General features: G+C 36.2%; 1 protein-coding gene across 1 annotated transcript; it reads left to right on the top strand.

The window, feature by feature from the left end:
- Positions 1-102: 102 nt before the first annotated feature.
- LOC105858749 (histone H2B type 1-J) lies at positions 103-9,091 on the top strand. The gene is made up of 2 exons (XM_012742097.3): positions 103-560; positions 8,278-9,091. The coding sequence occupies exon 1, from the start codon at positions 177-179 to the stop codon at positions 555-557; it is 381 nt and encodes a 126-aa protein (XP_012597551.2). The 5' UTR covers positions 103-176; the 3' UTR covers positions 558-560; positions 8,278-9,091.
- The last annotated feature ends 9,439 nt before the right edge of the window (positions 9,092-18,530 follow it).

The following is an 18,530-nucleotide window of genomic DNA, read 5'->3' as shown; positions in this document are numbered from 1 at the left end:
GCGACTTCAGGATTTGCGGATCCTGATTGGGCAAAACTAGTCTCGACCAACTACCAATCAGACATAAGACTTTAACTTCTCCTTATTTGCATAAGCCGTCCTATATAAAGAGGACACATCGTGCATTGCTCACATTGGCTCAGCTTTTTTCAGGGTGATTTGTCGGCGTTTCAATCATGCCTGAGCCAGCGAAATCCGCCCCTGCGCCTAAGAAGGGCTCTAAGAAGGCTGTGACTAAAGCCCAGAAAAAAGATGGCAAAAAGCGTAAGCGCAGTCGCAAGGAGAGCTACTCCATCTATGTTTACAAAGTGCTGAAACAGGTTCATCCGGACACCGGCATCTCCTCGAAGGCCATGGGCATCATGAACTCGTTCGTCAACGACATCTTCGAGCGCATCGCGGGCGAGGCCTCTCGCCTGGCGCATTACAACAAGCGCTCGACCATCACCTCCAGGGAGATCCAGACGGCGGTGCGCCTGCTGCTGCCGGGAGAGCTGGCCAAGCACGCCGTGTCCGAGGGCACCAAGGCCGTCACCAAGTACACCAGTGCCAAGTAAACAGTGAGTTGATTATAAACTCTCTACCCTAACGGCTCTTTTAAGAGCCACCCACATTCTCAGAGAGAGAGCTGACGCTTATGTTCTTTGCCACGACTCTTACCGAGGCTTTTTATTCTGAAGTAACACAATTGTTGAGTAATGGACCCAGGTCTTCCCTGCCAAGGTAAACCCTGCTAACCTCTAAAAGTTAAGTTATCCCCTGGGACTCTGTGGAATATAACTTTAGACCCGAGTTTTTCGTTACTAGGAACTCAACTTAAAAGTCGTCAGCCACCAGTTCTGATGACCGTTAGGATAAATAACGAGTTGGAAGAGAATCAAGGTCTGAGCAAGTTTAACTACTCCGGTCCCCTGTTGGGTAATGAATTGGACCAGTGTCCGGTTGCAGAGGTTGCGCGGGCAGTTTGAATTCGCCCGGGCACCGCCCGCCCTCGGTGTCGGCATCCCGAGTGGCTGGCGGTGTCCCAGCAGTCATGGCGGTTTGTGCGCGCAGCTGGAATCCAGGTCTAGCTGCTGCGCGGACCCTGTACACAAACCAACTGTTTAAATTTTCGGTGTCTCTTAAAAGTATTAAAGAAATGTAATTTTAATTCGGGGAAATCAATGCTTTTTTAAAATTGGGATGCTGTTTTCCCTTTAGCGTATATCCGCATAATCGAAAGTTTACAAAATTTAAGCCGGACTAAGTATGTAATGAAGGCAGGAAACTTAATATTTAGCAAAATCAGTTTCACTTTTAAAGCTCCTTTCGCTGTTATTTTAAATACTGTTTTTGACTTTGCTTGGAAATCAGTAAGGAAATACAAGTCCGCGTCATTCAGGTTGCCACAAATGAGAACCAGTCACCCAACAAATGACGATGTTTCTTTAGGTTATGACTATACAAAATTGTGTGTCTCTGAGATAAAAATGCAAGGTTTATGAAGTATTTGGAAGCTTCCACTATGATTGGTTTTTGTTTGAAAGGTAGTAATTCTACATAAACTTTAATTTATCTAGAATGGATCTAAATTTAACCACAATAATGTCTAAAGCAATTAGTATTTTGTTAAGTCTACTGTCAAATATACTTTTCTTCGTCCTTGACTCAAGTCCTACCCATTTTTCAAAGCCCATTCACGTTTACCTGTTCTCTGAAATTTCTTCCCTTCTTTGAGCTTTTTCTTTACCGCTTATCCAGCCTTTGGAAACGCCATAAAGTATCTTGCATATATCATAGCTGAATTGCATATGTATATATATAGTTGAATTGTTCTCTACCGGGTTTGTTGCATGTATTTCTAAGTAGAGAATGTACACTCATGACATGGAAAGAGGGAAAGGAAAAAAGAAAGCAAATTCTTTTTCTTTGTTATCATCATCCCACACTAATGATAACTGAGTCCTGTGAATAAACAGAACTTAAATGACTTTTATGTCATTACTTGTTGTGTCACATGATCCTCTGATCCTCTGTTAATCCAAATAATCAGATGATAATTTCCAAGGAAAATACGTTTTGTTGTTGGTTCTGTCTTATATGATACAGGAATCAGAATAAAGAGCAGAATTTGTGGGAAAAGGACAGGAATTGGGACAGAAGATGACTCATGGACAATATTGTCTAGCCACAGGTGAAAATTTGCAAAGACTAAATTTTTTAAAACTATACAGAACCAACTAATTCTGTAACTCAAAACTAGATTGCCTAAGAGATAAATAAACTGAACAGTCATCTTTTGGGTTATTTGCATCTTGGTAAAGTTCCCTTAGGAATAAGGGTGAGAGTTTAATTCTTTGCTTGAAAAACTAAATGCTACCAATTAACCCATTGCTAATCAGTTACAGAAGAATTGGTTCAGAACTAAACTATCATTTTGCTATTTAAAAGAGTGTACATTGTGATATATATCCTCTAACAAAATAAATAGATACTTATTGCTTAAAATGCTTGTAACTAATTGGCAGCGCTTCCCCAGAGATCACAAACAAGAATGATGAGTGGAGCATAGCCTTAGATGAAATAGAACTAGTTGTTTTTAAAAGATTTTTTTTTCCAAGCCATATCAAATGATTATATTTATTTTTTTCTACTGTGCACATATTTCTTTTTAAACTAATCTACAATAGTTATTGAAATCAAGGTACCCATTCCTCTGGGCAGATACAGATACAGCCACAAAGGTCCTATATCCTGATATCATGTAGATATCTATTCTTCAATTAAAGCATTGTGTTTATATGTTAAAGTTAGTTTTATAATATAAATTTTTCTTAACTTTATTTTCAATTTTTGATGACATATGGAAAACATAATATACTTACAAACTATCCATTGATTCGAATGACTTATTTCATGCTTTAATTTTGGAGTATCACTCTTCCTGATATTGTCCCAAATGTTGAATATGCAACCCTGTTTAGAGTCCACAATACATAAAGGCATTGTTTGCATTCTACACATGAAAAGTAGAGTAGAATTTTTGAATTTTATTTAAAAAAAATATGGATTCCTGCAGAACTTTTTTTATTAGTATTTGTCTTTGCAAACGTATCTGTATTCATTTACTAAGGAAACTGCAGTATGCACTTGACATTGGGAAACCAGATGAATGTGTGTGCTTCCCACTATTACTTGCATACTATTACATCTACAAAACTATGAAGTTACACTTCAGCATTTGATCATCATGTAGAAGTGATACGCAAGACCCAGCCTGAGCCAAGTACTAAAGTAAGAAAATAAGCTAGAGCAAGTGAGTGATTCCATTCCAAATATTTTTACTTAGGAAATATAGTTGTGCTTTTAATTTCTTAATAATATGAGTTTTATATAAGTTATTGAAAAAGACCATCTAGGTTTGAAATATGGCCCTGCCACTTACTATGAAGCATTGCCAAATTATTTTCTGAGGCTCTTTTCCTCATTTCAAAAATGGGGATGTAATAATGCCTCTCATGACTTAATACTACTGACACCAATAGTAACAGTAGTATTAAAGCAGTAATAATGTTGCCCCACTCGGGAGTGTCCATGAATGACGATAGGAAAGAAAATTGCTGCCACTGGGCAGAATTTGGAGAATTGTATCTCATTTACTTTTTCTGGAAAGACAATAAAGATACTGATCTAAACTGATTGATGTGCACGACTAATGATTTGTCTATGGACAAGGATTTTAAGTTGTCAAAAGTGGAGGTTTTGTTGACATGTTTGGGGAAGAGTGTGATGTGGATGAATTTCCCAGAATGGTCCCAGAGTATAAGAATAATGTTGTCCCATGTGAATTTTAACCTAAAGTCCCACTCTCAGAGGAGAGGCTGTTAATAATCAAGTATACAACCTCAACCATATGAATGTCACATAGTCTTTTTTCCTATCCAGTGTACTGCTCAAGCAATTTGTAAAGGTGGCCAGGATGGCAATGGTAGAGATTATACTCCAGAGCTGTAGTATAGACTTAGCTCAGCCAGGCTGACCCTGTATACTGACACTGCTAAGTGTCTCATATGTCAGGGGAAGAATTCTCGTATTTTTGCAAACATTTTGTCATGAATGAGGCAGGGACTTGTCTTCATTGGGATAGACACTTTAGATTTATTTATTTATTTATTTTTGAGACAGAGTCTCACTCTGTTGCCCAGGCTAGAATGCTGTGGCGTCAGCCTAGCTCACAGCAACCTCAAACTCTTGGGCTCAAGCAATCCTGCTGCCTCAGCCTCCCGAGTAGCAGGGACTACAGGCATGCACCACCATGCCTGGCTAATTTCTATATATATTAGTTGGCCAATTAATTACTTTCTATTTATAGTAGAGACAGGGTCTTGCTCTTGCTGAGGCTGGTTTTGAACTCCTGACCTTGAGCAATCTTCCCGCCTCAGCCTCCCAGAGTGCTAGGATTATAGGCGTGAGTCACTGCACTGACACTTTAGATTTAGACGTGCTTCACTTTCTTTTATGCTGTTGCTAGCAAGACCATCTATGACCTTATTGAATACTTTATACCTCATGTCTCACATCTTTTTTGGGATCCATTCCTATACAAAAAAGTACAGCAAAGCATAGACAACCGTGAAACTCAGTAGTTTATCACATCCCTCATAAGTAGAAATCTCTCAATTTTTGCAAGACTAAAATCAGTTATAAAGTGGCATCTAGTAATTCAGCACTGTATTGGAGTGCTGTTCAATTTTGTATGTTGTATATGTGTTGAATAGTGACTAAGAATGGTCATAATTTCTCCTATAGCCAGAATGCATTGATTAAGAACTGAGAGGTAGAAATGGAGTGGTACCTCTCATATTATACTTAACAACCAACTCAAAAACATTTTGCCTTCCATATTTGTGTCTCAGGGCTCTCTCTGCTGTTTTTTGTTTTAGAAAGGGAGGAATACATACTTCTACCAGTGGTTTCAGAGATGACTCAGTTTATTGATTTGCCAAAAATGATTTTTATATTAATAGTAAGTTTAAAGCAATTTTAATTATATTCATTAGCTGGCTTAAGAGAGCTGTGGGAAGTCTTGACTTATAGGAGTTGGGTTTTTGGACTCCTTTCTTTCCCAGTCGTCTTTCTGTCTGTTTTACCTCTTTTTTCCCCTTCTCTCTTGGTCTGTCTCTCTTTATGGGGATAGGTAAGGAGCTGTAACAGATAATTTGAATGTTTTTTAAAAATACTTTCATAAAAAATATGCATTGAAAGCTGGTGAACTAAACTGTCTCAGAAATCTTCAAATGCAATCTTTTTTTTTTTTTTTTTTTTTTTTTGAGACAGAGTCTCACTTTGTTGTCCAGGCTAGAGTGAGTGCCGTGGCGTCAGCCTAGCTCACAGCAACCTCAAACTCCTGGGCTCGAGTGATCCTTCTGCCTCAGCCTCCCGAGTAGCTGGGACTACAGGCATGCGCCACTATGCCCGGCTAATTTTTTATATATATATATATCAGTTGGCCAATTAATTTCTTTCTGTTTATAGTAGAGACGGGGTCTCGCTCTTGCTCAGGCTGGTTTTGAACTCCTGACCTTGAGCAATCCGCCCGCCTCGGCCTCCCAAGAGCTAGGATTACAGGCGTGAGCCACAGTGCCCGGCCTTCAAATGCAATTTATACTAACTAATGTAAATTACTGTAAATTTGTAAATATACAAATAAGATTTTAACAATTTTTAGAAATTGGTAACTTGTTGAAATGTTTTTTAGCTAACTGACTTGTAGAAAATTGTCCTATCTACATTTCCTCCTTTGATATTTCATATGTATATTTGTTATATGTATATATTTGTATATATTTGTCATATATATACTTAATCTACTCACCTCCTCCCTACCCACATCCCCTCCTATCTTTTAGCATTTTTAGCATTTTACATACAGTGTATTGGCTGTATAACTTTAGAAGTTGCAGAATATATGGATGGTCTCATAATAGAAGTAGAAGAAAAATATAGATTAGGAGCTGTTTTAAGACTGCATACTATCTCTTCAGAGAAAATGAGCTTATATTCAATTGTATGGCTGAGATGTGTTAGATGAGAAAATTATCATCATTATGATGGAGAAATACTATGTGAAAAGTTATTAAATATGTATGATACTGCCACATAATAGCTTCAGTAAATATAATAGACCTAGAAGAAATCCAATGATTCAAGATTCATATTTAAAGATAGTAAATGGAAATATATACAAGTTCATGGGAAGGAATATTCAATATCATAAAGATGTCAATCTTTCTAAAATTGGCATAATTATTCAAGATAATTCTAATCAGAACCTTAACAGGTTACTTTTGGAACTTGGAGATTAATTCTAACATTTTTTTGAATCAAAATGGAAAAATATCAAAGAAACTACTAATGAGATAGAACATTGATTTAGTGATTTAAAAAAAAAAACTCTTATTATAGCAATAATGTTGGGTGATTTTGCATAGAATTGATTACATTTACCAACTTCAATTGAATACATTTACCAAGGATTAGATCTAATTTTTTGTTTGGAACTTTAGAAATGAGAGAAGTAGAATTTCAGATTAGTGAGGAAAAGAGAGGCTGTTGGTAAATTTATCCCAGCAATTTGTCATCCACAAGGGGAAAAAAAGGTCCCTACATGTAAAAGGAAAACAACTAAGACCTTTTAGAAGGCCATCAATTAACCTATTACTACATGTTTTCCAGAATGAGAACTTTCTGGAGTAATGGATATGGTATCAGCTAACCTAAGAACCATAAATGCAGAAAGCATCCCATTTGCATGCAACTGGCACAAAATGTCCCTGCATTTGCTAAGGTCTGCATATTTGTTCAAATATGTAATATATGAAGAGACATAAATATGGTTATACCTATTTCCATTATAGGTATGTGACAAATTCCATGGACACAAGATTAAGAGTAAACCATGAAAATAAAAGAATAAGCCCAGAAAAAAAAAAAGCACCAAATCTGGTTGTTTTTTCTTAGAGACTAGGACGGGAATTCCAAACACGCCTTTGCTCTCTGGGGAGCCAGTGTGTTCCTTTTTGTTTTTCTGCTCCAATCTTGAATATTTTCCAACTCCAACAATCAAGTTCTAGTGTTGGCAAAGTATAATTCCTTGGCAAAAGTCACCCTTCTAATGAAAAAGTCATCCTGTGGTTAACATACTAAACAGCCCCATATATATGTTTTAAGTATTAAAAATGCAGCCTTTCTCTACACAGAGAAGGCAATACTGATGGGGACCTCTGCATGTGTAGGAAAGGAATTGGGAAAAATTATTAATATAATTAATATAATTTCCTAGGTTGATTGGCTTGTCTAGGTCATAGTTTCAAAGTACATGTTTCTTTCTACATGAAAAATAAGGATTACTGTTAGTCATAGAGAGAATTCAAAATACTGCATTTCTGCAAGACAGTTTTTATTTTTACATAGAAAGAGACTCATCTCATTCTTCCTTTTCTCTTTCCCTCTGGTTCCTAATTCAGATTATGAAATTAAATAAGAAAAGTGGGAAGATGTCTTTTACTATTTTGTCTATAGATATAGAAAAAAATTACTGTAGATGGAACTAAGATACTTAGATTAAAATAGTTTCAATTATAAACTCAAAGATGTTAAGTAGAAACTCTTCTAACTTACATGTGAATGGAAAATATCAGTACTGCTTTGTTTTTTGCTTTTTAGTAAACAAAGATTGCTTTTTTTCATCGCAACACTTTTCAGATAAATGATCTAAAAGCAATCGCAATCCGTGATCAATGAAAATTTCCACCCAAATTATAGTCTCTCATTCCTATTCCAAAATGCAGATATGGCTACTTGGAGACTTGGGTAAATTTTATAGATTAAAATAGATTTAAGAGGAATAGAAGTCCAGTGCTTTGTGTGAATCTGATGGGATCTCCATTCAGACAAAAGCACTGTAAAAAAATATTTGAGGCAATTGGGGATTTTTTTTAAGGACAAGGTATTGGATAATGTAAATCATTTTAAATTTTCTTAGGTGTGAAATGTTACTTTTTTTTTTTTACGTCCATATCTGTTAGAATGTTTGTGAAAATATTCATGATTGAATCGCGTTTGAGATTTCTGTAGATTCCGTCCCTCAGGCTGGATAATGAAACATCGCGGGCAAGATGTTGACGCATGCGTGACGGGCACTTGGTGGGGAGGCCTGGGGGGGGAGCACAGTATTCTCATCTCTGTATTTTTATGTGTACTTCACTATGTTCATGACCACTCCCTTTCCCCCCACAGAAAAAGTTAAAGAAAAAGAAAAGGCCGGCTCAATCAATGAACCGCTTTCTCTTTTGGTCAACAAAGGGCTACTCTGAGAATCTGGCGCCGGCGCAGAAAAATTCCGGTGACTAAAGTAAGGGAACGTCAAGAAGAGAGGCGGCCTCCGAAAGCTGGCCATTGGCACCTTGGTATCCGGACAAGCTCGCGGGGCGGTCCCCTCTTTTCATGCCGCTGGAGAGTTTACAAACTGTATCGCCATCTTGTGGCCCTTCCGGATAATGTGGCTAAAACTTCGTTTTATGGTTTCGATTAGGCCTTTCATTGCTAGGGTTTAATTATTGCACATACAAAGAATACAGTAAATAATCCAATCTCCAACAGCTCCTAAACACCTAGTTCCCCCCTCAACCTTGCCCTATAAAGACCTGAACAAACACTAACAGTTTCTAATAGTTTATGCCCACAGCCCCAAGGATGATCCTAGTCCCCTCCAGTGCCTTCCTGAGAAAACTCAATTGAGGCTGCCAAAAGAATTTACTATTTGTTTCAATCAACATCTGAAGATAGGGCCCCTGTCTCCCAGTCTCTGTGGTAGAATAGGAGCCTAACTTAGATACCCAGCAGTTAGCAATTGCACCCAGATGGGTTTCACATGGACCAACTCTCCCCACCCTTCCCAGTTTTCATAATTTTTCACTTCCCTGCTGTTCCCCCCTATCTACTCCCTCATTCTTTCAAAAGGCCCAATCACCTGTGCACAAATCTGAATGGAGTTTGGCTCTTTTCCCTACTGTCAAAGGTTGCCAAATAAAATCCGTTTTCACCACTTTAACCAATGTCTGGCTGTGCTTATCTTGGACATACTACAATGAACCACATTTATTAGTTTCCTGTGTGCCTGTCTGAGATCTCTTTATACAAACACAAATATACAAATGTGGTATGTCATTGTCTCCTCTAATTAAAATGGAAGAGGTCACATGTTCCTCACACAGTTCTGTCCTTGGCTTTTCTCATTAACTTGTCTTTCTTTCTATTAGTAAGTAGAGTGGCTGAAACTTCTTAGCAGGTGCACCTGTGCTACTGATGAGGTGAAACCCCAACCACATGACTGCATTGTTCCTCACAGGCTCATCTTTGAGGTGAAGGGCAGGTGTGGGTTTCTCTGTGGAGCTGCCCAGGAACTGAACCCTGTTAGGACCTCTGTGGGGTGGCTGAACTGTTATTGCTTTCCTGAGGTGGTGGGACTCCATTCCTTGTAAGGAAGGACACTGGGGTCCTAACATTGGGACCTCATCTTGTCACCGAGGCCTTCCTTGACTGCCATTTTGTAATTAAGCCACACCATCTGCATTCCCTATCCCTGTTTACTACTCTATTCTTTGTTATAGCATGTACCAAGATCTGACATGTATGCTTTACTTATTCATTCTCTTGTTATCTTAAACTCCCCACCCTTCCCATAGAATGTAAACTTCTTGAGAGCTGGATTTGGGGGTGGGGGGAGATATTTTGATCACTTGTATTTCCTAGCTTCTAGTACAGTGCCTAGCATAGAGTATATCTCTGAATAAATGAAGACAGTAATATATCTCTGCTCTGCTGTTACCAACTGGGAGACCCTTAAAAAACTTTCTTTAATTTCTCCAGGGGATAATCCAGATCAAAGACAAATTATCATTCCTTACAGCCATTCTGGCTGAATTCCTAGTTTTTGCACCTGAAAAACATCCAAGAAACCCCAAACAACTTCGGTTTTGTGAAAACAGAGTTCTTCCTTGCTCAAGTTGGAGTGCAGTGGCTATTAACAAGTGCGAGATTTTTGGGGCAGCTGCTAACTACTGGACTCAAGTGATCCTTACACTTCAGCTCCCTCGCCCCCCATACCCCCTGTCGCCCCCAGTAGCTAAGACTATAGGTGCTCACCACCACACCCAGCTTTTAATATTATTAGTGATTATTAGCACATACAGGTATTTTCTTTTTATATGCCAAATAAGGCAATTGACACATTGTGTCACTTGAAAATATATCTTCCCTCTTTGAGGCGCCAACAGAGGACCTTTCAATTAGGAAAGACTCATAGCTTAGTTGGCTTCAGGGGCTGTGGCTCACAAGAAATCATACCTAATGTCCCTTCTCTAAGAGCACAGCTTTCTGGATTTCCGTTTCTCCCAGAAGAGAAAAATTGGTTTCTAAACAACTTCTTCACATGAATCAACTGGGCGGGAACAGTTGTGCTTATCTTCCTGCACTGCCCCTTTCTTTTGTTCCGATTATCTCTGTCTTCCTGCCTTCAGAAATATCAATGACTCTTTCACCGTTGATAGTCTCATTTCTGGCTATAGTATAGATAGGCGACCTAGTACAACTGAAAAGATGACTTTTTGGCAAACCTGTCTCCAGCCTACACTTCACCTTATTTTATTGATTGATTGAGACAGAGTCTCACTTTGTTGCCCAGGCTAGAGTGAGTGCCTTGGCGTCAGCCTAGCTCACAACAACCTCAAACTCCTGGGCTCAAGCAATCTTTGCTCAGGCTGGTTTTGAACTCCTGACCTCAAGGAATCCGCCCGCCTCGGCCTCCTAGAGTGCTAGGATTACAGGTGTGAGCCACCGTGCCTGGCCTCATAGCTATTTTTTAAAATCTGTTTTACGTTTTTCTTCTTCCACCATGAGCTTTATGTAGTAGCTTCTTTTCTGAATGTCTCCATCTCCTCAAGAGAAGTAACTACCACATCATAACCTAGCACACTGTCAACACCAAGCATATACACTTCAGAATTTGTTGACTTGTACTGGAAAGAGCTGGTTCTTTCTCTTTAGAACAACTTTTTATAGATGTCAAATCACTGCTGCTCTCCCTTCTGTAAACTGCTTGCAGCAACTTCCTGCTATAAGAAGATGAAAGAGAAAGAAACCCGTAATCAGGCACTCAGACTTTGGTGGCAAGTGTCCTCTGAGCCCGCTGGCGCTGGCGTAATAAAACCTGATTCTCTCCACCTTTCTTGTGCAGCTCGCTTTGTTCTCTGTTAGTTCTGCTGTAACAAGGCCTTGACAATGCCTTGTACCAAAGAGGTTTGTCTTACTTAATATGTTTTCTGCCCAAGACAAATCAAAATCTGAAATTCTGGCATGTTTTTAAATGTCTTCATTAGGCACATCAAATAAATTAATTTTAAGATAGGGACTTGTTGCTTTGTCATTCATCCTTCTTGTCTGATAAGCAAAAGGTCTTGAGTTCAATTCCTTACTGAAGTTTGTTTTTGCATTGTGTAGTCTTCTCTGATACTCATTTATTTCCACGAAATTGTCACCCTTGATAAAAGCCTCATTTGCTTCATCTGGTAGGTGCCACAGCTGACATAAAAACACTTGGATAGTTAAGAGTAACTATAATGGTATATTTTTTGTTTTATAACAATAAATAAGACTGATATTAGAGCAAGTCAATACATTCCACATTGTGTTTAGGCTTTCCAGCAATGTTCTATTTTTATACTTAAAAAAGTCCATTTTATGTAAAAAGTTATATTGGAGTTATAGTTATATTGAAAGTTATATTTCATTTTATTTTTAAATTATGTTACAAAGTCAATACTTTAAAGTTTGTAGATTTGGATTCTAAAATGTCTTTGTTTTATTGTGATTAAAAGTAATAAGTACATGGTAAAATATTTGATTGACTCATGATGGCCATGATATGATATGTCATAAATAATGACATCTTATTAGGGCTAAATTGTTAATCTGAATTTTAAGAATTAAAAGAAGCAAGTTGTCTTAGAAGACAATTTCAGGAAATATTAACAATTTAAAATTTGATGCCCATGTTTACTTTTCAGTTGCTTTTAAGTTATTTTTTTTTTTGCTATTACAAATAAAAGCTCTACGAATATTTTTGTGTATGTCTTTTGTTGAACATATGTATTCATTTGAGCATATAACTAGGACTGCAATTGACAGTTTTAAGGTAACCATATATTTAGGTTTTGTAAACAAAACAAATATTTTTCCAAACAAATATTTCCTGACAAATATTTTTCCAAAATGGATAAACCAATTCAAATTCCTATGAGCAGTATAAGACAATTTTAATTGCTTCATATATTTGCCTTTATTTTGTCAAGCTTTAAAATCTTTGTCCTTCTGGGAGGATGTCTAGTGTGATATTTCATAGTTGTTTCAATTTTGAGCTTCCTGATGAGTAATGTGTTTCATATGCTTCCTGTACACTGAATATCATTTAGTGGAATAGAGTGTTCATGTCTTTGCCCACGTTTAATGGGTTGCTTATTCTTTACCTAATGATTTGTAAGTCTTTTCTATATGGATATTTCCATATGGACATGCCATTGACTCAGCACAATTTATTACAAAGACAACTCTACATTGATTGCACTGCAGTGTTACCTTTGTCATGGATCAGGTGACTATACACATTTTTCTTGCTCAATTGCAATTATCCTTATTATCATAGCTTAAGATAGGGATTGATATCTCACAGTGTAAATCCTCCAATTGTATTTGTCTTCTTTATAATTGTCTTTAAATTTTCATAAAAGTTTTAGAATCAGGAATAAATACTTCCTAACTCAGAGGTCAGCAAACCATGGCCTTTAAACCAAATATGGTCCACCACCTGATTTTGAAAATAAAGTATTATTGGAACACAGCCACACCAACTTATATGTATCTATGATTACTTTTTCACTATATCTATCTATTTTTCACTTATCTATGATTACTTTTTCACTATAACAGCAAAGTTGAGCAGTTCTAACAAGACCTTATGGTCTATACAGACTAAAATGTTTACTATATGGTCCCTTAAAGAAAATGTTTGCCAACTTCCATCCTAACTTGTTCTATGGGATGAGTATCATCTTGATACTAAAACCAGACAGATATAAACAAAGAAAAATACTGGCCAATATTATTCATGACTGTAAATGCAAAAATTTTTGAAAATTAAATTCAATAATATATTAACGAATACATTATGTGCAAGTGTTCTTAGTTTATCCAAAAAATGCAGAGCTGGTTAAACATTAGAAAAATCAATCAATGTAATATACCATATTAACAAACTAAAAAAGAAAAACCATATGATGGTTTCAATAGATGGAGAAAAAGTATTTGACAAAATCCAACAATCATTCCTGATAAAAATTCTCAGAAAACTAGGAATAGAGGAGAACTTCCTCACCCTGATAAAGGGCATCTATAAAAAAACCTACATTTTACTTAAGGGGGAAATACTGAATGTTTTTCCCCTAGGTTCCCTTAAGCCTGTAAACAAGATAGTTATGGCTTTTGCTATTCAATGTTGTAGTGGAAATTCTAGCTAGTGCAATCAGGAGAAATAAAAAAAAAAAAAAAGAAAAAGGAAGGGAAGGAAAGAATGAAGAAAGGAAGAAAAAATCATCCAAATTGGAAAGATAGCACCTATACTGTCTTTATTCTCAAATAACATGATCATCTATGCATAAAATGAGATGGAATCTGCCAAAAGCCACTAGAACTAATGATTTGAGTTCAGAAAGGCTGCAGGATGCAAGATCAATATACAAAACTCAACTGTATTTTTATATACTAGTACCAATCATAAATAGAAATTTTATAAAATGTTATTTAGTATAAAAATTACAACATGAAATAGTGATAAATTTGACAGCAAATATGAAATATATGTATACTGAAAACAATAAAATATTCCTGAGGGAGGCCAGGCGGTGGCTCACACCTGTAATCCTAGCACTCTGGGAGGCAGAGGCCAGCAGATTGCTAGAGGTCAGGAGTTCGAAAGCAGCCTGAGCAAGAGGGAGATCCCGTCTCTACTATAAATATAGAAAGAAACTAATTGGCCAACTAATATATATAGAAAAAAAATTAGCCGGGCAAGGTGGCGCATGCCTGTAGTCCCAGCTACTCGGTAGGCTGAGGCAGAAGGATTGCTTGAGCCCAGGAGTTTGAGGTTGCTGTGAGCTGGGTTGACGCCACGGCACTCACTCTAGCCTGGGCAACAAAGTGAGACTCTGTCTCAAAAAAAAAAATTCCTGAGGGAAATAAAAGAAGACTTTAATAAACAGGGAACTATGACTTGCTCATAGGTCAGAAGACTTAATGTCGTTAGGGTATCAGTTATCCCCAAACTGATGTATAAATTCAACACAAAAGCAATCAAAACCCAGGAGGTTTCTTTGTAGAAATTGACAATCTGATTGTAAAATTCACGTGGAAATGAAAGGATCTAGAGTAGCCAAAACTCTGAAAAAGAACAAAGCTGGATGGCTCTCAACTACTTGATTTCAAACAATTATTATAAAGCTACAGAAAGCCAGACAGCATGATACGGTTTTACGATAGGCAAATAGGCCAATGGAACAGACTAGAGAGTCCAATAATAAACCAACATATACACGAACAACTTAGGTTTAAAAGAAGTTGGATGCCATTTGAGAAAAACAACTGACAGAAACTTCTGGCAGTGGCTTGGAAACTAACCAATCAGAACTCATATTTCTCAGCCAATCAGAGCTCAGTTATATCAACCAATTAGAACGCAACAGTGTCAACCAACCAGAAGTAAGCAAATTTCAAGCCTTCATCTGCATAAACGGACCTGTTTGGGAACCTGGACAGGAACTTTTGCTATCCCCCTACACTCTTTCTTTTCCTCTCTCTCATCTCTCCTTTAGTCCTCTTGACTGGAATACACCTTCCTTATTATACACCCAAAGGCTGGATATCCTGGTTTGCAAACTATTCACCGGAATAAACTCTTTTTTCTAAATTCCTCTTTATGGAACTTATGTTCACACCATTACAGTGACCCATGTATGAAGGCATTTATGCTTAGGGTAGGGAAAAGACAGGCTTAAAAATAAACCCTAAAAATAAAATCTAATTCAATTCTGAATTTGATTAATCTGTCCATAGTCTATCTAACAGAAACAAAAATTGGCTCTCAATCAAGGTAGAACACTAATCCAGAAATTTCAACTTAATCCAAAATTATGTACAAATGAGGCCTGATACTGAATATATTTGAATAATTACAGAATGTAGATTTTGCAGAGAAATGGGATCTGTAAGTTAAATTGGAAAATTTAGAAAATACACAAAGTTAAGATTTCAAAGAAAGTTTTATTACATAAAGTAATAAATGAATACAAATGTAGGCCTTATAAAATGTATGTACACATTTTTTTTTTTGAGACAGAGTCTCGCTTTGTTGTCCAGGCTAGAGTGAGTGCCATGGCGTCAACCCAGCTCACAGCAACCTCAAACTCCTGGGCTCAAGCAATCCTTCTGCCTCAGCCTACAGAGTAGCTGGGACTACAGGCATGCGCCACCTTGCCTGGCTAATTTTATATATATATATCAGTTGGCCAATTAATTTCTTTCTATTTATAGTAGAGACGGGGTCTCGCTCTTGCTCAGGCTGGTTTTGAACTCCTGACCTTGAGCAATCCGCCCACCTCGGCCTCCCAAGAGCTAGGATTACAGGCGTGAGCCACAGCGCCCGGCCTATGTACACATTTTTAAGATAAAACGAGTACATATCTTCAGCTGACTAGTACTAAATGATTAAAGCTTTTTTTCGGGCCAAGATGAAACTAAGTGTAGAAATGCACATATATGATTGGACATTGGCAAAGAGATGCAAATGATATATAGAAATGTTGACTATAAATAACAATTCCAATGTCTTGCAGGGTTTTAATATAGGGAGAGAATTAAAATACAAAAGTATTAACAGAATGTCGGTAATGTGTGTTTAAAAGGGAATATGAATTAATTTTAAGAAACTTACATTTCCCAGGATGTGGTAAAATATTAAATTACAGAGCTGAAGAAGTGCTATTGGAGATTTTAAATTGCTTATTGTTAATAATAAATGAATAAGTAAGCTAATAGACAGGAAATAGAAAAATATAACTTCTATAGGAAGGCAAGAACGATTAAAAAATAAATGAATACATTGGACAAATAAATTAAAAAATTATCACACATATTAGTTAATATATTTAATAATGGATTAAATACTACAACTAGAACAAAATGTTCAAATTTGATCATCGAAACAAAATTTAATTATATTTTGCTTATAAGAGACAACACTTAAATATAAGGAAACAAATGTAGAAAATAAAAGGATAGAAAATAAATATCCTAAGGAAGCTATCCACCCTTCCCCCCAACAAAGCTCAGTAATGTATAATTTAAAGTAATATGTTTTTCTGGAAATAAGGAAGAATATTTTATAATGACAATCTGGTTAGATTGTCAGCTTAAAATTTGTTTGTACCTAATAGCCTAATTCCAAAAATAGATAATGCAACAATTTATAGGATTTTAAAAGATTAGGGGAATACATATTTATTAAAAGATATTTTTTAACACAAGTCATACATAGATTAAAAAAACAGCAATACAACATAAAAATGGCACTGAGAATATAAATGATTGGAAAATAAATGTTTTATAAAATGTGCTAATGTTAACATGTGTCTCATGGATATTTATTAAAGTTGAATTCTCATTGGTTCACAAAGCACTAACACATTTTTAAAATGTGAAATTTAAAGGATACTTTTTTCATAATTCAAAAGATTTCCTTTCTACAGACATAAGGCATAAAAGGCCATATTCTTAATCAAATAAAGGTTTCTGCCTATACCTACAGCAAATACCATAGTTAATGGCAAAATATTAAATATTTTTCCACAGAGATTGGGCATAAAAGAAGATACCCCATCACCACTGCCATAACCACTTTCTCAGAGAACCTAGCCAGTGCAATAACACAGGCAAATTAGTAACATAATTGAAAAGAAGTCATACTGTACTTCTCTCTTTTCTTTTTCTTTTTCCTTTTCTTTTCTCTTTTCTCTTTTCCCTTTCCTTTCCCTTCCCTTCCCTTTCCCTTCCCTTTCCCTTCTCTTTCCCTTCCCTTCCCTTTCCCTTCCCTTTCCCTCCCTTTCCTTTCCCTTTCCCTTTTTCCCTTCCCTTCCTTTCCCTTCCCTTTCCCTTTCCCTTTTTCTTTTCTTTTCTTTTTTCTCTTTCTTTTTTTAGGCTAGTCAAGTGAAGCAGTGGGAGTGGAAAAGGAACAAAAGAAACTGTAGCTGGTTATGATCAATTAGTTGTAAACAGCACTGCACTCAGAGCAGCCTACTAATTTCTTAATGATGTTGTTATATATGCAGAAAATGCATACATATCTCTAGAGAGAATCTCAGAAGTAATAAATGAATTTGGAAAGGTTAATAAACATAAAACAATGTACAAACATCAATTTTATTTCTTCATAACAGTAACAAATATTTAGAAATTTAAACGAAATCATTTGTAATAGATAAAAAATAATTGACAATTAGGGAAACATCTAATAAGGATGCTCGAAACTTTTTTGCAGAAAGCACTAAAATAGTACAATGAAAAATTAAAAATACCTGAAAAGAAATGGCATATATTATGATCCTGGATTGAAAATCTCAACATTTTAAGATCATTTCTCCCCAATTTAATCAGTGGAATTAATTACATGCCTATTAAGTTACCAGCATTTTATCTCTTTCTTTTTTTCTTTTTTGAAAATGAGAAGATAAATATAAAATTGATGTCCAAGTGGAAAGGGTCCAGAAATGTCAAGACTAATATGAAATAGAAAACAAAAAACTTGAGGAATTGCACTAAAAATATCAGATTCTATATAAAGCTACCCTAATTAAAGCCACATGGTAATGTCCAAAAGATAGATAGACAATGAATCCATGAAAAACAAAATTTCAAACAAGATAGAAACTTGATGAAAAACATAATTGGCACTGAGAGCAGGTTAGAAGGGATAGCCTTTTCAGTAAAAAAAAATTCTGGGAAAATTGGATATGAGAGAAAGAAAATTTGAAAATGACTCTCTATTACACTTTAAAATTTTCAATTCAAAATGGAATGTATATTAAATGTGAAGTGAGAATGAGAGAATCTTCTATAAGATATCTTACATGAAAATTGGAGGACTTTGAGGAGAGGATTTTTAAACGGGACATGTGTTAAGCTCCACAAAATATGGTCCATGTGTCTGTCTTTCCATATTAGCCCAGGGGCTAACAAATAATATTTGACATAAAATTAAGTGGTTCCACAATGTGGCACAAGCATTTATATTTTTAAGGGAGATTCCCCAAAGTACTTATTGATGTTTTCTCCAAAATTTTAAAGTTGAGGGGGTAGAGAAATTTCATTAAAAAAGGCATGGTATGAGA

Source organism: Microcebus murinus, chromosome 15 (genome assembly GCF_040939455.1).
Source record: "Microcebus murinus isolate Inina chromosome 15, M.murinus_Inina_mat1.0, whole genome shotgun sequence".
Lineage (NCBI taxonomy): Eukaryota > Metazoa > Chordata > Mammalia > Primates > Cheirogaleidae > Microcebus > Microcebus murinus.
Note: the sequence above shows the minus strand (reverse complement) of the source record. Positions and strands in the feature narration are given on the sequence as shown.